The sequence below is a fragment of the Nomascus leucogenys genome, chromosome 22a, assembly GCF_006542625.1.
Source record: "Nomascus leucogenys isolate Asia chromosome 22a, Asia_NLE_v1, whole genome shotgun sequence".
Lineage (NCBI taxonomy): Eukaryota > Metazoa > Chordata > Mammalia > Primates > Hylobatidae > Nomascus > Nomascus leucogenys.
The window spans coordinates 71134299-71162212 of record NC_044402.1 but is presented as its reverse complement, the minus strand read 5'-3'; the positions used below and the strand labels follow the sequence as shown (position 1 = coordinate 71162212).

Here is a 27914-nt window from a genome sequence, read left to right as displayed (position 1 = left end):
CTAGGATGAATCTAGCATCTGGTTCTTGGCCTTAGCTGTATCCTGTTTGATAGTCCCTGCCTGAGTCTAAAGGACCAATTTTCCACTCTTTTCCTGACTTATTAGCTTAGTCCTGACACTCTCTCCTGAAAGCTAGTATATCAGTCCATGGTTGCTGATCCACAGCCAGGCCTGACAAATGGGCTGACATGGTGTTCTTCATTCCTGACACTTCTTCTGACCCTGCTGCCCCATCCTGGGCCATGTTTACAATCTGTGCAGCTGCACCCTTAAAGAAGGCCTTGAAGTCCACCAAAACAGTTTTTTAAATTTTTTTATTTTCAATTATTTTTTATTTTATTTTGTGTAGAGATGGAGGTCTCACTATGTTGCCCAGGCTGGTCTTCAATTCTTGGCCTCAAGTGATCCTCCCGCCTTCGCCTCCCAAAGTTCTGAGATTACAGTTGTGAGCCACCATGCCCAGTGGTTCTTCACCTAATTGGGATTACGGATTCCTTTGGGAATCCTAGGAAATCTGTAGTCCTTCTCTCCAAGTAAAAAATGAAGATAGGCACATCATTTTGTATAGAACTATAGGAGATTCTTCTCTTGCAACCTGGATTCCAGGTTAGGTACCCTTTTCCTAAATGACTGAGGAAAGCAAATGAAGTCAAGAGATCAAAGGTCAAATATGAATTCAGAAGAAGCTGGTTAGATGCTAAAGTCGAAGTATAAGATTACATTTCAGAGTCAGAACCAGAAACTAAACCTGACGGAAGCTCTGGGTTGAAGCATAAGAACATGGGATTGGAAGTAAAGATTTAAAACAGTAGGATGGTGGCGTTCATGGAGTGACACTAGAGGAGCATTCTGATCATGTCTATATTCTGAGTAGGGAAGTGAGTCAGCCCTTTTGCAGTGGTTCAACTCACCTTCCCAGAGGGGTTCACTCAGAGCGAAGGCAAATTGACTGTCAACAAGCTGTAGTTCTTGCGTGGCAGAGTCTGCTTGTTGCTAGCCATATCAATTTTCCCTTGCTTTGTTAAATTTTATTTAGGGTTGCTGTTCACTCTGATCAAAAATTATATTTTCTACCCTTTTTTGGTGTGGTCTTGGACTAAGTTCTGGCTAAAGAGGCTTTATGGAAATGTGTGAGACTTTTGAGAAGGTTTTTTTTTTTTTTTTTTAAATCAAAAAGGAGTATGTCTCTTTTGCCCTTCCCTCCCTCCCTCCCTCCCTTCCCCACCTCCCTCCCTTCCTCCCTTCCTCCCTTCCTTCCTTCCTTCCTTCCTCCCTTCCTCCCTCTCTCCCTTCCTTTCTGAGTTCTGGAACACCGGAGTGATGGCTGGAGCTTCAGGAGCCAGGCTGCACCATAATGAAACTTTGAGGATGGGAGCCATGTGCTACAATAGGGATTAGAAAGGCACACAAAATCTGGATCCCTGGTGACTGTCAAACTGGGAACTTCTTTAATGAGAGATAATCCTCCATGCTGACTCTATCCTGATACTCCTCTTGACTTCTTCTCCTTACAGATGTGACAGGTAGTACGTCTTCACCTTAAAAGGTAACATAGCTGAGGGGAGCTTAGGGAAACGCTCTACTGTCCAGAAATAAAAGAGTCAGGAAGGTCTCGAATAGCAACAGTGACTGTGCGGTGGTTGCCTTTCCTAGGTGCACACACAGTACCTTGTACACACTAGGCACTTAGGACTGGAGCCATTTTTAGTCTTCAGAACCACTCTGTAGGATGGATACTATTATCCTCCATTTTCCTGATGAGGAAACTGAGGTTCAGACAAATTCGGTGATTTGTTTTAAGATCTCCGAGTTAGTGTGTTTAACCAGAATTCCAAGTCTATGTCACAGCTGCTTTTCCATGACATATGAGAACTGCTTACTGCAGGCTCCTCTCTAATGACCTGCCCGGTGGTGTAAAATGATGAATAACTCCCATAGAGAATTTCTACTGGATATTTTCTATGAAAATAAAGTGCTAGATGCTTGAAATCATAACCTCATAGCAAAGGGTTATGATAGATCTTGCCATTAAGATTATGTATTGCCATTAGATGTTTGAGGGCAGGCTGTTGTTTACACTCGGGCCCTGCTCAACCTGCACAACTGTGCTTAGTGGCCCTGTTCTGGAAGAAAATAGCTGTATGTGCCTTGGACAACTACGTATTTGTGAAGTTTTCCTTGGATCTTCACTGGGTCGTTGCTTAGAAGAATATACTGCACAGCTCTGTGCAAAAGCAGGTGTAAAGGCATGGACATATATATATATATATATATTTTTTGAGATGGAGTCTTGTTCTGTCGCCCAGGCTGGAGTGCAGTGGCATAGTCTCAGCTCACTGCAACCTCCACCTCCCAGGCTCAAGCGATTCTCCTGCCGCAGCCTCCTGAGTAGCTGGGATTACAGGCACCCGCCACCACACCCGGCTCATTTTTGTGTTTTTAGTAGACGTGGAGTTTCACCATGTTGGCCAGGCTGGCCTTGAACTCCCATTTTAGATGACCCATCCACCTTGGCCTCCCAAAGTGCTGGGATTACAGGTGTGAGCCACCGCGCCCGACCTACGGTCTTTCTATTCTAATAGTCAGACACCTTGCACTTTGCACCTGAGTCAGGTTATTGGATCGTTCTTTTAAAGAGGCTATGACTGAGGAATATAGTTCTTATTTTCTGTCAGGTGCCACCTAAACTCAGTGGGAGTACAGGACCTAACACCAGGCATTATCACTAAATAAATCCTGCACTGCCATAGAAAGATCCTTTTGCCATTCTTTCCCAGACTTATTTTGAACACTGTTCCCAATTGGAGAAGGAATTGTCACAAGGGAGCAAATTTTGCCTCAGCTCCTGACAGTGCTGCCACATTTCATGATCTTCCAGGGCAACTGGCTTAGAACAATTTCTAGATAATAGTTATTACTTCTTCAGACAATGCCTTGTCTCTAGAACTGACAGAAACTATTTTGCTATTTTAAATAACCTTCTCTATCGATCTGTTGGAATCGGTCATATTTTATAAATATCTCCCATTCAGTACAGCTGCAATTACTACATGTCATTTAGTTGGATTGGCCTTGACCTCAGATGGCTGGGACACATTTTACTGTTTTGCAGCTGAGCTAAGAGAATAGTAAGGGACTTTGGTTTTATGAACACATGCCAAAAAAGGAGAATTTGTGGGATTTTTCTGGTTTAGGAATATCTGGTCATAAGTGGTTGAAAGGGGGGAGGTCCCTTATTTACCTTGAGATTGGAGACATATATATACATGGAAAAAGCAGCTGAGTGCCCTGCAGAACACACACTTAAGGGTGCTGAGTAAATTCAGTGCCTGTATTAATATGGGTACTTGGACTTTAATAGATATGTGTCTTTTACTCTGTTTTTCTCTCTTATTTTCCAAATAGTTGAGTTAAAAACAACAACTGTATTTCCTAATTTAAATTGTTCTTAGTGCTAGATACTACAATTAAACATTAGTGTCTTTTCTCAAATTATAATTAACTCTACTATGATGTCTGTGCTGGCTGGTATATTTTTATCTCAAAAATCACAATACAGTAAAGATTGCTAAATGGAGCTTTTTTTTTTCAAATTCCAAACAACTGTATCTTTGACCTGTATTCCTCTTGGCCCTTCCAAATCTCAGTGACCCAACATGGACACTCTGTGAAGCTAACCATGACTTGCAAGCAGAGAGCATGAAAATCATTTTAGTTTTTCAATCAGTTTAATCTTTTATGCTTTTTTATTACCAAAGGCTTCACTTGTCACATTTGCTCTTTAAAATTTGTCACTGTTGTTTTAAATTAGCCAAGAAGACAGGAATCCTTAATTAATAGAAACTTTTCTGAATATAGTTAAGTATTTTGAGTCACAGCATTAAACAGCTTTAGAATACATATGGGTCACTATATAATTTTAAATGGCCTTCAGGTTTTCTGGCTGAGAGCCGTTTAAGAAAAACAGACTACCTTAAACTTCAATAATTTACATTCTATCTTGATATCAAATGGATTTTCTCATTTTAAGCAATACTACCCTTTTACCTAAATTCATTTTTTGGAGTCTACTTTTCTATGAACATAAAAAGTGAGTGGCTATTTTCTGAATATTTCCACAGTGATGGACACCCATATAATTCTTATATAGTTGTTTTTAAATTATTATAAGATATTTGTTTTATTATTTTCCTCTGGATACTTTAATAGAATGTAGTGCCATTGTCTGGATGTATAGATACTGGTAAAACATTGTCATTAGTGTTGAGAGCAAAGGCAGTACTCTGATGACCCTCCATCGATTAGTAATCTGACATTTTCTTAAAAGAGGGCACACGTATGTAGAGGAAAATCTGGGATGGATGCTATAAGGCTACCCAGGTAGTACTTGTACCCCATACCCTACAGGACCTTAGAGTCAGTTTTGTGTAAATTTTCAAGAACTTAGAAACAAAGAAAGGCTTTGCCTACACAAGTATGAAAAAAATGTCACATTTAGAAAAACAATCACTTATTTTGAAAAGAATATATACTGTATCAGTACCGGCTGAATTTTGTTTTAGAATTTTTAGTTAAGCAATAGGTTGATCAGATTGGTTTGTAGGTTTATGGCTGCTTTAATTATGGAAGAAATATGACCTAAATGATAAGGACCAATGTGCTTGGGTGGAAAAAGGTAAAACCAAGATCATACCTCAAAACATAACCTCTTTAGATACACCATTAAGAGAAATGGGTCTCTTAACATGAAATTTCAACACTACATTTTGGAAGTTAGAGTTATTATTTCTCATGACCATGCTTTTCTTGAATTCCATTATTAAATTCAACAATAGTTTATCAAGTATTTACCATTAAATCAGAACTATGATAAACCTAATGATTTTAAGAGAAAAAATGACCAGGGAAACTTTAATAAAATAGAACCACTGGGATTGAACTTTTAAAGCAACAAGCCATAGTCATACATCAGGGTTGCTTATATGAAAACATATGAGACTTACATATTGGTATTGGCTGTTGATGTCAGCCATTCTCCAGCTAGGCCAATAATATCCAATCCAGTGGAGAGCTGGTTGAAAAATCGAGGATGACCTAGAGAGGAAACAGAAAAGCATCAAGGCAAATGCAGATTTCTCAACCTATCTTCAAGGCAAACGGCCTGCCCCCACTGGATCACACTGTTGGGGCTTCCATCCCAGTGATATTTAGAATAAGGCTGCTCAAGGATATTGAAGAAGGAAGGGCAGGTTGACCCACCCTATACCAACCATTAACATTCATGATGTCCCTCAAACTTCTATGTTTCTAAAGCATCATGCTTTTAAAGAATAATATCCAATATCATGAAACAAATCATGCTTTCCAGTGTTTTGTGTTTTGATGTGTTTTGCCAATGTATATATAGTCAAATGACCTTCAAATTAAATTTATGGCTGAGATAACTTAGCTCTCCTCTGTGAAATGGGCAGCCTATTTCACTCATTCAGTTGTTGGTGAAATAATTGCTTTTGCTACGTAAATCTAAATCCCTGTGCAACCCACAGTATGCTTTAACAGGCTTTGCTCTCAGCAAATTCAGGATTGTTGCCAAGTTTTTGCCAACTTAGCATTCAACAGAAAACTCAACTCCACATCAGCAGGCTTGGCTCAGCTGTCAGGAAGGAGTCAACGCAATAGATTATCTAGGGACGTGTAGCTGGGAACTGGTGTTAGAAAGATATGCTGACTGCTGTGTTTCCAGTGGAAATTGCCTTTGCTTCTGAAAAAAAAAAACAAAAAACAAAAACGGTCAAAGAGCTAGCGTTAGAATGTTCCTGGTCTGACTCTCCTCTCTGAGAATCTCTATTCTTCCCTAGATGTGATTCAGAACATCTGGACTATGACTTCTTATATCAGAAGATACCAATCTCTGCATCTTAAGAGCCCTCACAAAATAATACTGGTTTTTAGAGAAAACTAAAAGAAGCATAACTAGTAAACTTAGTTTAAGTATGGGGCCATATTCTAGATATTCACGTGGACTATCCTAGATAGTTAAATGATTCCACATTACTCTACTTTGCTCATTGCCAGCAGAATCTGAGGTCTTTTGAAACAACACATTTATTGAAAGCCATTAAAATATATATGCAATATCCATTTAAAAACTTTTAACAATAACACTTCATTTTAAGACAAGACTGAATGGTAAATAAATGCAATAACGCTATTTGATAATGTATCAAAACCATACAGCTTGGCAGAAACAAAAGATGGACAAAGACAGAGAGATTAACACAAAGTGAAATAGTATCTCTTTGTCCATTAAAATATAAAGGACACAAAGTCCTTCAAAATCTTATTTTTAGCTTATGGTTACAACCTTGTGCCCCCAAATCTTTTTTTTGTTTTGTTTTTTTTTTTTTTTTTTTTGAGTGCTGGGATTACAAGCGTGAGCCACCGCACCCGGCCCCAAATCTTATATCTACCAGAATTTCTATTAAGTAACAAAATAGTTTCAATTTCAATTTCAATTTCAATTCTCTATATTGGATGAAAATAACAGATGATAGATATGGTGCTGGGCTGCTCATGGCCTAAATTCAGGTAGGGGGAGAAGGAAAGAATTATTTTTTTATTTTATTTTATTTTATTTTGAGACAGAGTCTCGCTCTGTCACCCAGGCTGGAGTGCAGTGGCGCAATCTCGGCTCACTGCAAGCTCCGCCTCCCGGGTTCACGCCATTCTCCTGCCTCAGCCTCTCCGAGTAGCTGGGACTACAGGCGCCCGCCACCACGCCCGGCTAATTTTTTGTATTTTTAGTGGAGACGGGGTTTCACCGTGGTCTCGATCTCCTGACCTTGTGATCCGCCCGCCTCAGCCTCCCAAAGTGCTGGGATTACAAGCGTGAGCCACCGCGCCTGGCCAAGAATTATTTTTTAAAGTAAAGTTTTCCTACAAATAAACTACAAGAAAATAAAGAAGAGTTGGAGGGGGGAGCTCTTGATTAGGAGACATGGCAAACAACTGCATGTAAGAAACTTATTTGGATCCTGATTCAAATGAGTTTAACTAAATTAAAGCATTTATGACGTTCATGATACAATGGGAAATTTGAAAACTGACTAAATATTTCATTAAGGAGCTATAAATTTTTTTTCAGGTATGACAGTGACATTGTGGATTTTTTAAAAAAGTTCTTAAGAATGAATATTGGGCCAGGCATGGTGGCTCATGCCTGCAATCCCAACACTTTGGGAGGCCAAGGCGGGTGGGTCATCTGAAGTCAGGAGTTCAAGACCAGCCTGGCCAACATGGTGAAACCCCATCTCTACTAAAAAAATACAAAAATTAGCCAGGCATAGTGGCATGTACCTATATTCCCAGCTTCTCAGGAGGGTGAGGCAGGGGAATCGCTTGAACCCAAGAGGGGAGGTTGCAGTGAGCCGAGATCACGCCACTGCAGTCCACTCCAGCTTGGGCAACAAGACTGAAACTCCATCTCAAAAAAACAAAATGAATGAATATTTATGGATACAATAATATTATGTTGGGGATTTGCTTTCATGTAATGTAGGTGATGGGGAGTGGATGGCGGTACAGGTAAAAGCTGATAATAAAGCAGGGCATTAGGTATATAGGGTTCATTATAGGATTCTACTTTTGTATAAGTTTAAAATTTTCCATAAGAAAAAGTTTTAAAAAGAACAACGAAGGGAATCCAGCATATCTACAAATCACTTAAGTAGCTGCTGTGGCTGAAGGCTGACTGGTGCCTGTTAGTTCATGGGAAATCTCTATAGGCTGGTTCATTTTTTAAAAGAAGTCTTTTATTAATTTATAGAGAAATTTCTAAATGCCATCATCTCTTCACAGACTATACCCGGATCAGTATGTTTACACTATTAAAACCCAATTCATTATTTTGGCTGAGCCTATTAATGCATTAATATCCTTGAAAAAATACTTTCTACTGTGTGTAGCTCCCTGTGGGGTTTACCCTATTGCTCCTTATCTATGCTTAATTTCCACATCAGTAACCAGGAGCTGTTTTGACATGGCAGCAACAGCATGCTTTTATCAGGGCCAAAATCCTGAGATATAGCAGGAGGTTTCACATTGCTTGGAAGACTGTGAACTCTGTAAAGACAAATATCTGCCCCAAGAAGCAATTCTGAGAAACAAAAATGAATGTTTGCAGGCTAAGTACCTAAGTGGGTTCATACAGTGGACTAATAAAAGTCAATGCTTTCTCTCTCTCTGCTTTTTTTTTTTTTTTTTTTTTTTTTTTTGAAACAGGGTCCTGCTGTCACCCAGGCTGGGGTGGTGCAGTGGCGTGATCTCAGCTCACTGCAACCTCCGCCTCCCGGGCTCAAGTGATCCTCCCACTTCAGCCTCCAGAGTAGCTGGGATCACAGGTGCACACTACCATGCTCAGCTAATTTTCGTATTTTTGGTAGAGATGGGGTTTTGCCCAGGTTAGTCTTGAACTCCTGAGCTCACGTGATCCACCTGCCAGCCTGCCAACGTGATGGGACCACGAGTGTGAGCCACCAGGCCAGGCCCGTCAGTACTTTCTCTGACCACAAGATGCTTTGGTTTTGTAGACAATATTAGATGATATTATGACAAAATCATGTAATTTTATTTGAGGGACAACACCATTCCAGGCTTTCATAATAAAATGATGTAGTTCTCATCTCTCTGAGAAAGCACATGTAGAGCAAACTGGCAAAGTTCAAAATATCACACCAAAGCAAGTCAAGCTAAACATATATGGGGAATTCCGACTCTTTTTAAAATGCAGCCAAATAACACATTTGTTTTCCATCAGGAATATATTAGCCATCTGACCAAGATGAGAAGTAACTAAATGTAAATTGATAGAGTGCTTTTCTTTAAAAATCAAACAACATAAATTTTGTACATATAATTGAGTCTTGTGTACCAGCAGTCATTTAATGAAGCTACACTTATTCCAGTGGTGTTGGCAGACCTCAGCAGCTCTTTGGGATTCCTCATTTTAAAAAGCGTCTCTGGCCAGCATCATTATTTCATTATAACACTTTGTTTTTGACATCCAATAGTCTTACTCAGCTCTATCACCACCAGCCTCCTAGTCTCAGTCTTAAATCTATCTTCAAATGACGAGGAAGAATGAGAGGGAAAATAAAGAAGGAGAGACAAAGAAGAAGAAAGAACACAGGATTGCCAGTTGTGGCCTTGGGGCCTCCCCTGTGGTGGCAACTATGCTAGGGACTGTCAGTTCTTCTAGATCTGTCTGCCTGAGAGCTCAGGAAAGCCAGACTGTAGTGTGGAGAGAGTTATAGGGAGAAGAAACCACTGCGTCACTCCTGGGCTTAGTCCACAGTCTGAGCTGTTTCTAAGCATCTCAGACAGAGGCCCCAAAGTCCTTGAACTTGAGGCAATTGGAAAGCAACTGCTTTGATGAGGATTGCTGATTAGAGAGGGCTCCTGGAACATGAAAAGGAGGCAAGAGGACATCCTCAAGGACTCCCATTGGAAATAGAATTTGGTGACTCAGAGTGTCCTAAGTTCCAGAAGTTGCAGTAGAATGAGAAGGCATGTGTGTGTGTGTGTGTGTGTGTGTGTGTGTGTGTGTGTGTGTGTGGGTGTGCATGTGTCTTTTTGGCCTAGCCGGTAAAAGGTATCATGGGTTGAATTGTGTTCCTCAAAAAGATGTGTTCAAGTCCTAATCCTTGGTTCCTGTGAATGTGACCTTATTTGGAAATCAGGTCTTTGCGGATGTAATCATGTTAAGATGAGGTCATGCTGGATTGGGGTAGGCCTTAATCCAACGGCTGGCATTCTTATGAGGAGAGGGAAATTTGGACACACACACAGGAAGAAGGCCATGTGAAGTGAAGGCAGAGGTTGGAGCGATGCATCTACAAGCCAACAAATGCCAAGGAATATCCACAACACCTGGAAGCTGGTAGAGGCAAGGGTGGATCCTCTCCAAGAGCCATCAGAGAGAGCATAGCCAGCACCTTGATTTTAAACTCCTAGCCTCCAGAATTGTGAGAGAACAAATTTCTATTGTTTTGAGCCATCCAATTTGTGGTCATTTATAATGGCATTCCTAGGAAACTAATACGGAAAGGGAGGGGAAATAGCCCAATTCTCCCCAGTGTCAGGGACAGGCAAGGGCAGGATTTATCAGAATGAAATAGACCTGAAAATGGAGGCAAGAAAAGAAGCAGAGGATGGGTCATTCTGCTCTCTTTAGGTTGTGAACAGCCTAAATCCAAGAATGAAAATTCTTTTTTTTGAGATAGGGTCCCGATCTGTTGCCCAGGCTGGAGTGCAGTGGCACGATCTTGGCTCACTGCAGCCTCTGCCTCTTGGCCTCAGCCTCCTGAGTAGCTGGGACTACAGGTGCAAGCCACCATTCCCAGCTCATTTTCATATATATATAAACATATATATATTATATACATACATATATAGAGAGAGACAAGGTTTCACCATGTTGCCCAGGCTGGTCTTGAACTCCTGAGCTCAAGCGTTCTGCCCACCTTGGCCTCCCAAAGTGCTGGGATTGTAGGCATGAGCCATTGTGCTTGGCCAGAATGAAAACTCTTTATACAGAACTTGACCTAGCACCAAGCATTTGTATCTTTTTTATCTACTTTTACCATGATATATGCTGATGTACTTTTGCCTGGGTCGGGTCCCTCCACCAACTATTACTGCCCAGGCTTGTTCTTGTGGTCACTGGGTACTTTGCCGCCTTCTCTCACCAGGGCTGTGTTTTTCCTCCAACACAAGTTTGATATCCTCACAACTGGCAAGGGTGAGATGGAGGGCAAAGTTGCCACCACCTGTCTACCCAACTCTCCCCCTTACCTGTGCGAACCCCATATTTCAAGGTGTCTCTGCAGTCAACCAAGATCTGCTCCAGGGACTCGGGGTGGTCAGAGAGCTCCAAGTTGAAGCCCTCCATGCCTTCCAGCAACTGGTGTGGGTGATGGAAGTCCAGCACCTTGGTGGAGCGATCAAATGTCTTGCGGACATAGTTGAGGAGTATATCCACCACTTCCAGGAGGAACTGCACGGTTTGCTCCTCACCGTTCTTAGCCGGAAGCAGATCTGAATTGAGGAGAGCAATGAATGGTTATCGCCTGACTCATATCTAGATTTCTTCAGCCCAGAGACCCCTAATATTAACCATGCTATCTGTATAGGCCTGATTTCATTCCGGGATATGTATGTGCACTGAGAATCTGACATACCACATCCCCAGAAAAATGCATATACACAGAAGTTTTGCACATGCTTCCTGGGGGTTCACAGCCTTTCTGACAGGCTGCTCAGATATGGAATTAAGTGCTCTGAGACGCCGTGAACAACCTGCGACTGCGGTTGTCATCTGCAGGTTGAATGGGCACCTGTGAGGAGTGTGGTGGAGGGGGCATCTGTCATGCTCCCCTGGGACCAGGGTTTGGTGTTGTGATGTGCTTGGTCTGTTGGCATCAGAGGGTAAGGCCTCTATGGGTAGAGGCTGAGGTCCCCCCTGAAGAGGGTGGTCCTTGGCGGTGTCCTTAGACAGGAAACTGGAGCTGGAAGATGGGGCTCAAGAAGGTGGGACAGGGAACCCCTGCCTCTTTCTTGACCCCATCCTTTTAGGCCTGGATTTTGAGATATCCAGAGGTGACTTTGGGTGACAGGCTCTGCAGTAGTCAGGCTAGAGGTTAGGCAGGGAAAAAGGCTGTAGGGGCCCAATTCTGTAGCTCACACGCAGGCTGTGCAGCTGTGCACGATACTCTCTGTGACTCCCTGGGTTAGCTCCAGGGTTTTAGGGACATATTGTTTAATACTCTGGTCTGCCTTCTGTGGCCCTATGGGAAGTTCACGGAAGGGGATGGCAGTGGATCTACCTGTGAGCTCTTTGGGAGAGACTGGTAAAGCACCTCCTAAGACGAGAGTTGTAGGGCAGCAGGGGTTAGTGAAACATCTCTGAAAGGAAAACAAGTTCCAGGACACTCGTTGGTTATGAGGCTCAGCATGCAACTTCCCATAGTGTGATTTTGTGTGTATGTGTGTGGCCAATGTTGCAAGATAAATGTTATTAAGGAAATCATTAGATTTTCTTATATGCAAGGTTCCTTCGACTCTGAGAGTCTATGAATCCATATTTGTTCCCTCGAGTGTCTTTAGAGTTGACTTTTATTGGCTGCCTTCATCCAGTTTCCAAAATGATGGAGACCTGGGCAGCAGGGAGGGAGGGAGTCAATTATATTCTCCCAAAGTCACAAAAGCAGTTTCATGTGGATTCAGAGAGAATAATGACATTTCTTGATAAAAGAAGTAAAATTGCAGGAAAAAGTCAAGAAACTCAAGTAAGAAATCTACTGGCTAGCATGGGGTGGGAGTGGGGCAGGGGCTACCTCTAGCAAATAGATTAGAGAAGTCCGTCTCTGTGCGCCGGAAGCGGGCATCCCGGTCGCTGTTTTCACAGGAAAGCAGGTTCTTGGAGGACTGCCTCTCCTTGAAGGCACTCACAAGGCGACTCTTCTCTTCCAGGCTGTTGGTCCTTTGCAAGAAGCCTATGGCACAAGAAGCTGGTCAGAGAGAGTGCTGCAAACTGCCCAGTCCCTGAGGGTCAGCTGCGGAGCGGATTAACTCTCCAAGCAGGGCTCTTGTTTCTCCTAAGAAAAGAAGCGAGTGTCTGTGTTTTAAATACAGTGGCTCTGGCACTGCTCGCCTTCAGGCAGGGAGGGGGGCAGTGCCAAGTGTCATCAGTGGCAGAGACCCAGTCATGCAAGAGAGAAAAACAGTAAGTGAAGCCCGTTCTCCTCTCTGAATGTGACAGTGAACTCACAATTAAGTTGGACAGCTTCCACTCCAGTGACCAGCCCCAGGATAGGGCTTTAAAGGAGGGGACACAATCAGAGAAGATGCTGCCAACACTGTTTATGGGCTGTATAACCAGAATGAGGAGGGGAGAGAACAGCAGAGGAAGGAGGAGAGGGGAGGACAGCTGAGGGAGGAGGAGGGGTGAGGACAGCAGAGGGAGGAGGGTGAGGACAGCAGAGGGAAGAGGAGGGTTGAGGACAGCAGAGGGAAGAGGAGGGTTGAGGACAGCAGAGGGAGGAGGGTGAGGACAGCAGAGGGAGGAGGGTGAGGACAGCAGAGGGAGGAGGGCAAGGACAACAGAGGGAAGGGGAGGGGTGAGGACAGCAGAGGAGGAGGGTGAGGACAGTAGAGGGAGGACAGTGAGGACCATGGAGGGAAGAGGAGGGATGAGGACAGCAGAGGGAGGAGGGTGGGGACAGCAGAGGGAGGAGGGTGAGGACAGCAGAGGGAAGGGGATGAGGACAGCAGAGGGAGGAAGATGAGGACAGCAGAGGAAAGATGATGAGGACAGCAGAGGGAAGAGGGTGAGGACAGCAGAGGGAGGAGGGTGAGGACAGCAGAGAGGGGAGGGCGAGGACAGCAGAGGGAGGAGGGCAAGGACAGCAGAGGGAGGAGAGATAGGATGGCAGAGGGAAGAGGAGGGGTTAGGACAGCAGAGAGAGGAGGGGTGAGGACAGCAGAGAGAGGAGGGGTGAGGACAGCAGAGGGAGGAGGGTGAGGACAGCAGAGGGAGGAGGGTGAGGACAGCAGAGGGAGGAGGGTGAGGGCAGCAGAGGAGGAGGATGAGGACAGCAGAGGCAAGGGGATGAGGATAGCAGAGGGAGGAAGGTGAGGACTGCGGAGGGAGGAGGGTGAGGACAGCAGAGGGAGGATAGCAGAAGGAGGAGGGGTGAGGATGGCAGAAGGAGAAGGAGTGAGGTCCAACACAGAGGATTCGGGTAGTCACTTTCCTCCAGCACCAGGTAATGCTCACAGGGTTGAACATAAGTGGTATTTTTCTGAATGCAAACCTGAATGCAGCTTTTCTTGCACCACCCCCTCTTCTTGAATGAAGGTATTGCAAGACAAAAAAAAGCTTCAATCTTATGTCTGTTGCCATTTAATTCTATAAGTACTTATTGAGCACCTGTTGTACAAAAACAGTTTGCTAAGCATCTAGGATTGGGGACTGATAAAGCTAGTGAGACAGATCCCCTGCCCTCCAGGAGCCTACAAGCCTGGCAGATGGTGACCAATGCTGGAATAAAGCTAGTCATCCAAGAACTCCAGAGATGACAGGAGGGATCTGAGCCCAGGGCGGGATTCTCAGTGCCTCACCTCTGCCCCTCTGGGGGAGTGGAAAGTTCTCCTGCCTGAGGTGAGCAGGGCAAACTCCAGCAGCAAACGGGGAAGGAGAGTTGAGCCAAAAGGGCAGGAGAACCTGCCAGCATGGAGCACACTCCCTCCACATCTCCACCATCCCCTGTGGGGCTCCTGGCCCGCACGTCTGCTCTTTCCCTTGGCTTCTCCTCCTTCAATTCAGCCTCAGTCTTAGCCCAAAATGCAGCACACTGAAAAGAGGAAAAAGTTCTAAGCTTCTTGGTGACCCCAAAGCTGTCTCTGTAAATACCAAGATCCTTCGGGAGTCACATGTGTCACAAGGCAGACTTGGAAGAAAGTCCCAAGAGGTGCAAAAAGGCAAGTTAATCTGGAGAATTCAACTTTGCTTCCCAGGACTACAATTCAACTGTGATGGGTGGGAGAAGGAGGGATGCATGGGAAGGCTGCGGTGATTAGAATCCTCCCACACAAGGGAGCCAGGGGCTATTTCTGGAGGGAAGAATGGGAAAGCAGAGCCACCAAGCTTTTTGTTGCTCCCAGCACCTTTTACATTTATCACTAAAGCCCAAAGGACATGAGAAGGGGGGAAATACACTACAATAGAGCTCCACACTTGGGTATAAAGATGGGGTTGTATCCTTTTCCATATCTCTTTGCCTACTTCCTGAATTCCTCCTCCAAATCCTCAAAGTCCAGAACCAGGAGCCAGCACTCATTTGCCAGAGGGATGCAGGATCAGATGGCACCTGAACTCTGAGACTGCTCCTCTCATCCCAGAACATTGAGCTGTGGAATTTGCCAGACTTGAAAGACCAAACCCTTGTGGCCTCATGCAGTGAGATCCTACCCAGCTGAATCTCCACTCTGCTTCTGACTCACTCCCTGAGTCTCCCCACCTTGAAGCCCCTTCCCTCTGGGCAGCTGCAGGAAGCAGAAACTCAGCTTGAGGTTTTGCCACAGGCTTTCCCAGAGATGCCCTGATGAGGCTGAGAAACGATCATTACGCCACAGCTTTTTTTTTTTTTTTTTTTTTTTTTGAGACGGAGTCTCGCTCTGTCATCCAGGCTGGAGTGCAGTGGCATGATCTCGGCTCACCACAACCTCCATCTCCTGGGTTCAAGTGATTCTCCTGCCTCAGCCTCCCAAGTAGTTGGGATTACAGGCGCCCACCACCACGTCCGGCTAATTTTTGTATTTTTAGTAGAGATGGGGGTTTCGCCATGTTGTACAGGCTGGTCTCAAACTCCTGACCTCAGGTGATCCACCTGTCTCGGCCTCCCAAAGTGCTGGGATTACAGGTGCGAGCCACCATTCCCGGCCCTGCAACACAGCTTTAAACCTGCATCCCATTCCTTGGGCTGCACTTCCAGTAATGTACTAGGAATCAGAATCCTCTCTAAATTCTGTAATTATGTTATGAATAGCAGCACACTTACGCTGCATTATAATTTATGTTAAAACAATTAATTTGCTAATATAAACATATAATATATATGTTGTCATGTCTTTCACTTTGTTTAGGAAGGTATTTGTTTTGTAAAATACTGGGATCCTCAGAAAGGTAGGTGATCCAGGCCTCCCTTGGCTCTGAGAGGCCCTGGAAGGAACTGCTTCTCCAAGGATGAAGAGGTGGTGGATGACATGGAGGTTAGTGACTTGACAATTTCCCTGGCTAGCAAGGGGTCCTGTAAGAAGGGGTCCCAGAGAATGAAGCCGAGTGTACTCCCTCTTGCTCTACACCCCAGCTTCAAGGACCTAGTTTAAGCTTGTGGGTAACTGGTCACAGAGCTCTACATTCTTAGAGGCAAAGAGGAAAGCAGAGGAGAGGCAAAGCTGCAGTTGTGTTTGGTTGGGTGCTAGCACACTGGCCAGCCGCAAGGGGAGAAAAAGTCATGACTCCACCTCTGAGCTGAGGGGAGCTCCTGCTGCGGGTTCCTCACCCCTGCTGCCAAACTCAAAGGCTTATGGGGCCCAGTGAGAGAGCGTGTATGTGTATGTGTGTGTGCATGTGTGCACACGTATGTGTAGCTAGAAAGCACCTGGCTCCAGGCAGTTGTTGCCAAGTGGGGCTTTGAGCTGTGCATGGCATAAGCACCTATGGCCAACAGGGCACGTGGGAGCTGAAGCCCAGCACATTCTCTGTTCACCAAGCTATGGCATGGAATTGCATATGCATAGATAGAGGGGATCTTTATCATTTGTTTGTTTGTTTGTTTTTGAGACAGGGTCATACTCTATTGCTGTTGTCCAGACTGGAGTGTAGTGGCGCCATCATAGCTCATTGTAATCTCAAACTCCTGGGCTCAAGCGATCCTCCTGCCCCATCCTCCTGAGTAGCTAGGACTGCAGCTATGTGGCCACCACACCTGGCTAATTTTTTAAAAGTTTTTGTAGAGATGGGGTCTCCCTATGCTGCTCAGGCTAGTCTCAACCTCCTGGCCTCAAATGATCCTACCACTTTGGCCTCCCAAAGTGTTGGGATTACAGATGTGAGCCAACATGACTTCTTTTTCTGATTTTCTTGGGCTAACAGCACCTGCCATGTTTTCCTCCCCATTGCCCACCCCCAAGTTTTTTCAAGAGAAACCAGAAAAAGAGAGCACTTGAAATCTCTCTATTTTTAAGGTTTGGCACTTGATACAAAATTACACAGACACACACACACACACACACACACACACACAGTGTAGTCTACATAAAACAGTTCAGGGGCTGTAGTTGGCAGCAAGAGATAAGTGATGGAAGCCCAAGGACACCCTGGGAAGTTAGCAGAGCCCGGAGCCAGAACTTAGGGATCCCTGCAACTCATCATATTTAGGTCATGCCACCATACCTGCAGCACTCTCCAGCTCTTGACGAGATCATGGGTTTCTTCTAGTTGATTACTCTCCCTGGGGGATTCTGCCTCCAGAGCTAAGGGTACCTACCACTAGTGGGGCCCAGGGCCTTCCTTGCAGCTTCATTCTGTGGCTTTCGGGGAAGGGCAGGGGGAGAGTGGGTGGGGGTTGAATTTTGGCAAGGCACTGAGGGTGCTTCTGAGAGTCATCCAGGGCAGTGGGTTTGGAAGTGGGAAGAGGACCATGAGTTCCTCTGCTCTCTTAATGTGAAAGGGTAAACCAACCTGGATGGTGTCAAGTCAAGAAGGGACTCTCCAGTCCATCCCTCCAGGGATGAAAGGAGGGGTGTGTGTGTGTGTGTGTGTGTGTGTGTGTGTGTGTGTGTGTGTAGGCAGGCAGGGAGCTGTGGACCCAGGGCCAACACCAAAGACTGCACTCCGCCTCCACTAGATTAAAATGGAAAGCCAAAGTTGTCTCAAGGTGTGGAAAATAAATCTTGGTGTTTGGTTTCCTTTCAGAATCAAACGTAATGGGAAGCCTCCTGTGGCCCCAAAAGCAGGGCATTTTAGCCCAAGGCAATTTCTCCTCAACAGACTACCGTGGGTTGTGGGGAGCAGACACAGGGAGGAAGCTCTCTGAGGACTGTAGCCCCCAGGAGCTCTCCCTCCTAGCTTTGGCTGACGGTGGGGGAGAGGGAGTTGAGGCCAACTCCGAGTTCCCTATTTCCGGACCCAGCGAAGCCCCACTCTTTCCCGCCTCTTTACCCTTTCTGAACTCGTCGGTTATGTCCCCATAAGAAGCACTTAGACCTTTTATTCCCGCGGAAGTGGAGCGCCTGCAGCCAGAGGAGCAGGGGACAGCAGGGGGCAGGATGGGGGTGAATGAGGGCTGCCCCCCACCCTCAGCAGGCCAGGCGCCGCGGATAAGAAGCCCTCACCCAGAGCCTGCCCCTACCCTGTCCTCGGCTGGCTGCCCAGGGCTCGCTCAGTTCTGCCTGCCCGGCTGGCTGCATGACAATGACGGCTGCAGAAGCCGAGCGCTGCGGCCGCCGAAGGGACCTCGCGCGAAACGCGCCATTAAGCCCAGAATGGCGGCAGGGTGGGGGTGGGGGTGGAGGTGGGGGTGGGAGTGGGACGGGGCTATTTATAGAACAAAGATCCGCGGCCGCCGGCTGCCCCAGCACAGAGATGCAGCCCTGGCCTCGCCCCACGGGCGTCCCGCGCAGGGGAGAAGGCCAAACCCCCAGGCCGCCCGGCGGCAGGGCTGGGCTTTCGGTGGAAAATGGTTGGGTCTAGGAATCGAGCGCCCCTTCCTCCCTAAACGCCGAGTCCCAGGGTCTACAGGACAGAGCCCCAGAAACGCAGGGAGGGCGCGGCGCGGCGCGGCCAAGCAGGGAAGGGAGTAGTTCCCCAAAGCGGCTACTCTGCTCTGACTGCAAACTGCCACCGCCCTCGCCCCAGGACCCGGGGAGGCTGGGAAGATCAGGTGCAGAGAACACCCAGGCGGCTGGCGGCTCTCGGCGCTCTGGGGCTGGGGCGGGCGGGCGTGTCCCGTGCCTGCTCTGCCGCTATCTCCCGCGCGCAGCAGCTGACGGATGACTTTAATAAGCCCCTCGTTAATCTTCCCGCGCCTCTCCAACCTCTGCCCGGGGACATCCGTATTTTCTGGCCCGATAAGGCTACAGAATTTTAGTCGGTGAAATGTAGCAAGGAAAGCAAGTCCTCATTGTTCAGCCAGAGTCACTCAGCTGTGTCCCTTCGAACAAATCTCCCTTTTTCCTTTAAAAAAAAATTACATCCTTTGGGCGTTTTCATTTCAGACCCTCCTGTCTCCAGAGAGCAGTTCTTTCTCCTCTCCAGTTCCCTGATCTATTTTCTTCCTTCCCGGTTCTTTCGCCCCCTGCGGCTCCTCGTCCCTGCCCGTCCCCTTTCCCTTCCCTCCTCGCCTTCAAGGATGCGCCAGGCAAACCCTCGTGCCTCCCTCAGGCAGGCCATGGAGGGCTCCAGGCAATCCTTTTCTTTAGCCTCCGAGGCCCCAAAGAAAGAAACTTGAATCCGTTATGACATCTCAGGGCAAAACCCCTCAAGGTGGAGAGACCACTTTCAATGCGACCCGACTGCGCGGGTGGAGGTGCGAGTGAGGGGTAGGCGATGATGTAGGGGATGGGGGAGATGTGTCAGCTACAGCTTCGGGCAGATACACGCGCCTTTGGTCTGCTCTCCAGTAAGCCAGATCAGTTTACCTTTTCTACGCCACCTTTGGGACGCGCGGGCAGAGTGCACGGCACCGGGTGGGAGCTGCTTGCGCGCGGGGCTAGGAAAGCGGGGTTGCCGCGCGGGGGCGCTTTCCTCCCGCTTCTGCGCCCAGGCAGGGCACCCAGCGTTCGCTCCACGGGGTCTTGGGGATTGGGGACTCCAGACGAAAAGACCCCTGGGGACCAGGTCTGGGGCAGGCAGAGGAGGGTCAGGGCCTGTAGGGGAGCGTGGTCGCTGGCTGTCCTGGCTGTAATTACATTAGAAAATCAGACCCAAGAGCCCGGATCCCCCTCCGCTTGCGTCCCAGTCTCCCAAGCCCCAAAGGTCCGCGCCCTACGCAGCCCAGCCGGGCCCCAGTTGGTCCTGTCACTTACCGCAGATCTTGAGCCCCAGTTTTCTGGTGCATCCATGGGCCACGCCGCACCAGGTATCGTACGCTAGGACGAGAGAGAGGGAGAGAGGTTCGGTCAGGGAGGCTCCGACCGTGGGGAAATGGGTGGAGGGCAATGGTTTTCTTGGGGGAGGATGAGGTCTTTGCCAGAGCTTTTCATTAAAAGCTACTTCCTGAAAGGAGCTAGGAGCCAAATCTGTGAGCCGACAGGCATATCCTCTAAGCCCCCATCATACTCCCTTCCTGCTCCTGGCTTCAAATATAGAACGGTGTCTCTGAGAGGCGGGGCACCCGGCGCCCCTCCAGGCCCCCAAACGACCCCCGCCCGGCAGCCCCGGAGGTGGGGTCGGAGTTGGGTGAAGGCTGACCCACACGCGAAGGGCCAGGCTCCGATCGAGCTGCCCAACACGCACTGGCCAGGCCCCGCAGACTCAAAGGGCGACCACAGCAGCCCAGAAAGGGAACACAGGCATCTGGGACCGAAACGTCTCATAATTTCTTGGCGGGTCTCCAGCCTAGTGGCAGCTTAAAATAAACTGGCATGAAATGGGGTCGCGGAAGAGTTCAAGAATTAATTGGGTGAAAAATAGTATTTGACTAGATGATCGGGCTCGCATGGCTGCTCTTCAGTCAGACTGGGGAGTGGGGAAGACAATAGTGCGCCTCGGGTCCTCATCCCTGGCCCCTCTTCCCAACCTGCCCCTCATTAACCCTTCCCTCTGACATCTTGGGTCTGGAGCAGGCAAAGGTAAATGGAATCAAGCACCTTTCCTCCGAGTCACAACTGAGGGTGGAGGTGCTGCTGGATTTTCCTTCTTTTCCAGGCTGTTCTCAAACCCCTCAAGGTCTACCTGCTGCCTTCGGGGTTCAACTTCCAGCAAGAAGTGTGGAAAGCAGCCCCATCCCCGCTAAGCCCCCAAGCGGGCTGGTGTGGTGAGCCCAGCATGAAATCCCCTTCCAATCTCTCAAAGCAAAGCTCTCCAAGCACTCCCTTACCCTACCCTGACTGGTGCCTCCAGCTTCAGACAAGTGTTGGAGGCGATAAGGAGAATGACATCCATTAAACCCGAGGCACAACAGAGCCCCAGCGGGGAGACGAAACAGCCTGAGGTTGGTGAGACATGTCACAGATGGAGTTCCAGTGACAGACAGGAAATCAGTGCAAAAGCCAAACCCTAATAATACCTAGCAGATAAAGAGCTATTTGGACCTGATAAAGTGCTTTCACTTTAAACATCATCTCATCTAATTCTCGTAACAGTCCTATGAAACTGGCAGGAGTGTTGATCTAAGAGTCATTTGACAAAGAAAAAACATCGAGGCTCAGAGAGGTTACATGAGTTTTCCAAGGTCACTCAGCAGGGAAGGTGGAGTTCAGACACATTGCACTGCCTTTCAAAATTGGGGGCTGCAATGAAAGAAAGGGAAAGGGAGACGGGGAGAGCAAGCGAGAGAGCCCCTTTGATGTAGCAAGGGTCGGGAAGACCTAGTGGTTGAGGACAAGGAGGGCTCCAAGCCCACCCAAGGGTTGCTGGAACAAGAGAGTGCCTAAGGTTGCCTGCACTAAGGCCACCTCCCAGGAGACTCTAAAGGGGCAGAGAAGTGGAGCTAGCTGGGCGGGCAAAGGTATTGTCTGCAAGGGAGGGTGAGAGTGGATAGAGCGCCCAGCGCGCCTTTGAAGCCTGGGGTGCTGATGCGGTAGCTAGGCTAAAGGCCCGCAACAGTGTGCCTGGGACACGTGCTGCTTGCTGTTTTACAGCAGGGTCCCCGGCTCTCTTGCCTTCGCTTTGGTAGCTTCCAGGCGAACCAGGCCACATGCGGATTCAGGTCATCGCCTCTGTTGGGTCTCCTACCTGTGACTGGGCATTTGCGCCCGGCGACTGGCGGCCACCGGGAAGTAAGGGCGCCGGGAGTGGAGGGTAAATTAACACAACTGCCTGCTAACCCCTCACCCCCACCCCCAGGCGGCAAAAGGGGGCGGGAAATGTGGAAAGCGTCAGAAAAGAAATCCATCAAGGCGAAAGCAACACACAAAGGCGCGCAGGCCTCGCGTTCCTCCCGCCCTGCCCTGGCCAGCTCCAATGCCGGTGCCTGGTTCGTATGCTACCAGGGCTGGCGACTCTCCCGAGGCCCTCTTTGTTGTGTGGGTAATTGTATCCCTCCTGGGTGGCGGGAAGAGGGGGCTGCAAAGGAAATTGGAATGAGACCTGAGGACTTAACACAAGACCTCCTGCCCGGGAGCCAATGCCAGCGTCTAAAGGGGATTTCCGGTAATAATCCCTACTTCATTGATGAGGATATTTATTTTCTCAAACATAAAGTGCCATAAAAGCGCATCAATAAGCACTCCCTGTAACCACACTATCCTTCTTAAGCCCTTTCTGTATACAAATTCTGGAAATTCATACAATTAATTACATCTCAGAAACAAAAATAAAGGGGGGAGCGGGAACTCTTACAGTCTGAAGCTGATAGTTTTTTTAGGGGGGTGGGGTCAGGAGACACTTCTTCACTTCAACAAGGAAAAAGAAAAACAATTTTCTCATCTCAAGCCTTTACAGAGGTAGGAAATAAAGATAGATTCTGGAAATGGGTTGAGGAGCCTGTCGCACTTAAGACAGGGAAGCATAAATCCTCCCCCCTCTTTTATCTGGTGTCTCTTTTCTTTCTCTCTTTTCGGGACGTGTCACCTCCTGACAGATATCTTGCCTGGGATAAGGAGAGAGGTGCTCTCTCCTCTCTATGATAAATCTTCTTGCCCCCTCCCACTTCCCCATCTCTTGCCACTCAGGATGCTGCCCGCTCCCTTATTTATTTATTTATTTATTTCTCTGAGATGTAATTAATTATATGAAATGTCAAGGCTCAGTCTCAGTTTTATGCACCTTTCCCGCCCCTGACTTCTCCCTAACTCGTCAATAGCTTGATGCAAATTTGGAGCAATTAGGGACCTTGAGTTTTCTAAAAGCTGCAATTAACGTCGAAATTTCCGCTGATTATAGACTTTGAACACAGCGCAGGGGGAAAGGAGGAGGTCAGATCCTGGCTCAACGAAAGCCGGGGACTGAAAACTCTTATTCCTGTTGGGGCTCCCAGCTCTTCATTCCGCCCCCTGCCCTGACCCCTGTCGTCCCACGGAGCAAAGAAACCACACACAACAGAATAAAAACGACACTCTGGCTGCGCGCCCCTCCTCCGCCGCGAAGCCCTCAACGATCGCCGCCGCTCGGACCTTGCGTGGTCCTCGCTCTCCGGTGCCCTGGGAGTCACCTAGCGTCCCTGACAGCCGAATGACCTCTGGCAGGGACGGGGTCAGAGCCCCATTTATTTCCCAGCCTCCATTATCTCCGCGCTCCCCCTTCCCTTTCTGCCAGCTCAGCCTCCCGACGTCCCAGCGCCCCCATCTTCCCTGCAGTTCATTTGATAGAAAATTGGGGCGGGACCTACTTGTGGGGCGCAGGTTAGTGGTATTGGGGTCCGCTCCCGTATTCGAGGAGGTTGCGGACGAAGATGGGGTCGAAGACGCCATCAGCTCGGTCGTCCCGGGGCCTCTACTGTCCGGGGTCCTCGACTGGTCCGGCGCAGAAACAGGCTGCAAAGAGAAGCGAGAGATGTGCGGGGAGGACTTCCGGGGTCCTGCACACCGGAGGGACTCAGCAGCCGGGGGCGCGGAGGCTCCCCTTGAAGATCCGGCTCTGGAGAGACAAGAGGGAGGAAGGGCAGCGAGCCTGCCTGGTAGGGGTGCGCAGGGGTGGGGGCAGCGGAGGAGACTTGCGCGCTAGCTCCGGTACTGGGGCGCGGGCAGCGTAGCCCTGGGCCGCTCTCGAGTCTGGCAGTGCATCGGCGCGACCTGGAGTGAAGGCCGAGACGAGGCGGGGTCGGGGTGGGGGTCCAAGGCCAGTACAAGACGCAGGGGTGTGGGGGACTGGGCTAGGAGCACAGGGGAGCGCTCAGTGAGCGATTTTCCAGCCGAGCCGCTACAAGCCCCATTGGGCACTCAGCAGCCGGCGTGTGGGCCAGCGGGGGGAGGGCGCACGGGGCGGGCATGTCTGGTTCGGTGTCTGGTTCCCGTTGTTGTGTCTGGCTAATTCCCTGGAAAGAAAGAGGCTAACTGCTCCGGGGACTAGGGGCTTTGGTGAGACAAGGTGAGAGGGGGAAAAAGGCCCATATCTTTATGTTCTCCCTCGGACTTGGCCAGAGAAGAACCACAGTCACCTTGCACTCCAGACAGCCAGAAAGCAGCGAGTCGGCACCTTGCTTGTCTCCCTCTTATCCCAGCCGGTTTTTAGCCATCGCTAAGCCTAGGGCGAGGTTTCGGTCCGGTTTCAGCGTTTCTCTTCTACCTAGTCCCCTGAGGACCCCAGATTTCTCGCGGTACAGATCCAGAGAGGGTGGGGTAAGTAAGAATGGGGAACGTCACCGGGGAAACGAACTTGCGCGCAGCGCGCAGGAGGCGGCGGACAAAGGTCTTGCGCGGCGCCCCTGCTCGACTCTTGGCGCTGGCGCGATGGCGCCCGAAGGCCCCGGGACAGAGAGAGTGCGGGCTAATCTGGGTAGATCGAGGACCCCGCAGAGGAGCGCCCACCGGCCATCGCCTCCACACCCTCCCTCCGACCTCACACCTAGCCCCCCGCGCGCACTGGCACAGCAACTCGGGCAGCGGGTCGACTACGGCCGCTGGGAAAGTAACAGGTTACCGTTCCTAGTAGCGCCTTCGGCGGCTACTGCCCAGGCGCCCTTTGGAGGGACAGGCGCTCGCAGCGTGGAAGCTCAAGGGAAAATCGCTCTTGCCCCACTTCAACTAGAGCCTCAGCCTCCGTGCGTCCCCGGGGGGTGAATCCGGAGGGCAGGGATAAGAAGAATGACGAGGGCGGGGGGATCCCTGCGCAGCGCACCCGTGGAGAGCAGGGACTAGGGCGGGCAGGAAGCACTCATTTCGGGAGGTTGGGTGGCCGGCGCTGGGGATGGGGTTGGTTGAGAAGCCGCGGGCGGAGACGACCTGGCTGAAAAGCCACGGTTGGGCTCTGGGAAATCCAGGTGGTCGCTCGCTTACCCACCTCGGCTCGGCGACAGCGAGCCGGGCAGTCCGGCTTTTCCTCTGCACAGCGCCCAGCGATCCGCTCGGCTCGGCCCTGACAGGCGTAATCTGCCCGGCGTCACCTCCAGCTGCTTCCTCGTTCTCGCTAGTTCCGTCTCGCACGCGAGCGCCAGGAGAAGAGAGAGATTCGGGGAGGCGGCTGCACGGCTTCGGGGTAGGCGGGGGCAGAGTGGGGAGGCGGGGACCGGATCGGCGGGGAAATCACGAGGCCGTTGCTCGCGGGGGCAGCTCGTCGGCGGAGCGGCGGGGCTCCTCTGCAGGTGCCTGACCGCCTCTGGAGCTTTATAGGGCGATTATAAATCCAGCTCACGGTTTTGCGCCCGGAAGGAAAAAAAAAGGTCTTATGAGTAATCCAGAACGTACTCAACACGCTTTTTTTTTTTCCTTTGGAAATAGGCAGGCTGTCGGGTGAGAGGAGGGAAAAGATAATTCCTACGAAGAATTCTGCCTTTCTGAGCTTTTCTTCTTCCCTCCCTTCCTTTCCCCTCTCCCATTTCCCCTCCCCCTCCCATATCTTGTAGGAGACGAGCGGCGGTTTTGCCTCAGTCCTTTTCCCCGGGGTTCCCCCAGATCTGTGACCCTGCGACGCTTCCTTGAGCGAAAGCGCGCTTTGGGTCGTGTCCTCGTTGACTCTGTACGGAGCTGGGATTGTTGTAACGGCAAAGGAGGCAGAAATGAGGGGAGACCTCTCAGACCATGGAGGAATTACAGTTTCCTCATCCAGCCCTAGGCCTCATCAAAGTACCACACCTGGCCACAGCTACCCGGTGCCACCGGCAGAGAAAAGGACCCCGCGTCCCTTTCGCTATGCGCTCGCCCCTCGCTTTGGCCCTGGTGATGGGAAAAGAAGGCCTCCTGATGAATCACGTCTGAAGGTTGATGGCATGCACGAGCGCCGCTGCACGCTCATGGGGAACCCGAGCACAGAGGTGCCCCGGGAGGGGAGGACTAGCCCCCCTTGCCCTGGCCCACTGCCCCGGCCCACTGCCCCTTCGATTTCACGTGCTTTAAGGATTCTCCCTTTGCAACATTTAGGCGTAGTTGAAAGAACCGCTGCGTTGGGAAAAGCCCCTCGCCGTAAAAATGCGTTGATAGAGAAATTCCCACCAGAGGGCGCCAAGAGCCCAGAGACCCAGCGGCCCTGCTCTCCCGGGTCTCTCCTCCAGCGCCCGAGCAGAGCCCACACCTGGAGCTGCCGGCCAGGCGGTTACGCGCCGGCCTGCCTCTTCATGCCTTCCCTCACCGCCCTGTCACTAGTTTAAGTTCTCCCCTTTCTTCTCCCCCAGTTTCTTTTTCTTTAGGGCAAAAAAGTTGATGTCTGTGCGTGTCTGGGTGACACCGTGTAGGTAATGATTCCTTTACTGGTATTTACCATGGTCCTCCCCCTCTCCCCCGGTGTTGCAGCACGCAGGGGTTATTTATACGCACGTCTGGGGCCTCACTGGTTCAACCAAGGCCCGTGCGTTTTCTTGGAATGCCTTATCGCCTTTCACCACAACACAATGTAAACACACACACACAAATATTATAAATCACCGAGAGTTCCATAAGGGAGATCGAAGGGTCCGCCCTGGGCAGACATGGCCTGATCAGCAAGAGGGATCTCGCTGTGGGGTTTGAAATAATCTCGTTGCCTTTGGTACTAAAGAAACTACTGTTTTGTCGCCTTGTCTCCACCTGACAATAAAATCCCGGGCACTTTTTAGGACACAAAAAACATCCTAAACGGCGGGGCGCGCGGTGACTGCAGCCCTGGGCACTGAGGCTTGGGGCTGGACAGGCTGGGGGTGCCTGCTCCACGTAGGAAACGTCCCCCCAAACCACTCAACCGGCAGCTGCTCTGCGCCGCTTGAAGTGGTCGGCATACAACCAGGTGAAGCTCGGAATTCCATCCACCGGCCCTCCTAGAGCCTTCCCCTAAACGAGACGGTCGCACCAATCAGGGAGCCAGGTGCCAGTGCTAAATCATTCAAGACGCACGGGGCAGGAGACAGGAGGGAGGAGGCAACATATCTCCTGGTGCCGCTCGTTCTTCATTGTCCAGCATAGATGCCCGCTCGCCCTGTCTCCTCAACCTTTTCCCAAAACCCGTGATTCCCTGGAAAGGAAGATTCGTTGACTTCACCTGTGGCACGAGATTGAGACATTTCCAACCATTTCCTCCTTTGACCCCAGAGTTCAAAACACCCCTAACGTTTTAGCCAATAAAATAATCTCGTTGGAGAAGGAATCTCCTGCAAGGCTAGGTATCGCAAGCTGAAGCTGAGTCCGTCCAGCTTCGAGGACATCCCTCTCTTTCTCCTTTATGGTGAGTAGGGGAGGAATAAAGCCTCTTGCCCGTCCTTGTTTAGAATGTTTAATTGAATATTAGCAACAATTGATTAAACGAATATTTATTAATCCCCTACTATGTGCCAACCACTTATTTTTTGGGGCTTGCATTGTCCCTGCGGTTTATATTATCCTGCACGCCGGGAGTGTACATTCCAGTGAGGCAGGGAGAGGAGCGGACTTAGAAACTTCATAAATTTGATTTAATTTGCAATGATTTCCTCCTCCAACTCAGACTCTTGGGTACAGCAGGAATGGTAAGGAATTGAAGGCCTGGAATTCCACCCCATCCAGATACTGAATTTTGAGGTAGGGCATAGATCTTTCAGCACGAAGGACAGCGCCCGCCCTTCTGGTCCCCACGCCTCTGTTTCGTTTGCTTCCGCCAATAGCTATGGGCCAACCCACCAGGCTCGCCCCAGCCCTCCTCCCTCCTGGCAGTAACTGCTGTGTTTGTTTTGCCTAGTTGGGGGGTGAGGTATTTCGCCCACTGCTCTTCTCGCTGGTAGGAATTTGAACTAAGAGTGGCCGTGGTTGTCATTCGGCTCTAAAAAACATTTGAAACCTATATTTTTGTTTATGTCTTTCACTCTTCCTTTAATCTTTTATCACTCCTGGGGGAGGATTCTTGGGATAATGGGGGTGGAAAAAAGATATCCTCTCCAGGGACTCGAACCGGTGATGAGGGGTGGCCCGGAAGGGAGTGGTGTCCGCCCAGCTGTTTCGATTGTATTTGAAGCGCTTTGAAGAAATGGGAACGCGGCGCTCAAAGGCAGAAGAAGGAGGGGGCGATGTGCGACCCCTCCAGTCTCTCTCGGGCG

At 49.3% G+C, this 27914-nt stretch overlaps 2 protein-coding genes across 2 annotated transcripts in view; one reads left to right on the top strand and one right to left on the bottom strand.

Moving 5' to 3' along the window:
- Positions 1-25207, bottom strand: part of GAD1 (glutamate decarboxylase 1) — a 42893-nt gene extending 17686 nt beyond the window's left edge. The window contains exons 1-6 of the mRNA XM_003254244.2: positions 24722-25207; positions 23112-23256; positions 19648-19710; positions 12393-12551; positions 10852-11094; positions 5004-5094 (exon numbers count right to left, since the gene is read on the bottom strand). Of these exons, the coding sequence (XP_003254292.1) occupies positions 5004-5094; positions 10852-11094; positions 12393-12551; positions 19648-19710; positions 23112-23193 (638 nt within the window). The 5' untranslated portion in view covers positions 23194-23256; positions 24722-25207. The remainder of the gene's footprint in view (positions 1-5003; positions 5095-10851; positions 11095-12392; positions 12552-19647; positions 19711-23111; positions 23257-24721) is intronic.
- Positions 23288-27169, top strand: LOC115832323. Its single transcript, XM_030802441.1, has 2 exons — positions 23288-24916; positions 25284-27169. The coding sequence occupies exon 1, from the start codon at positions 23839-23841 to the stop codon at positions 24499-24501; it is 663 nt and encodes a 220-aa protein (XP_030658301.1). The 5' UTR covers positions 23288-23838; the 3' UTR covers positions 24502-24916; positions 25284-27169.
- Positions 27170-27914: the final 745 nt, after the last annotated feature.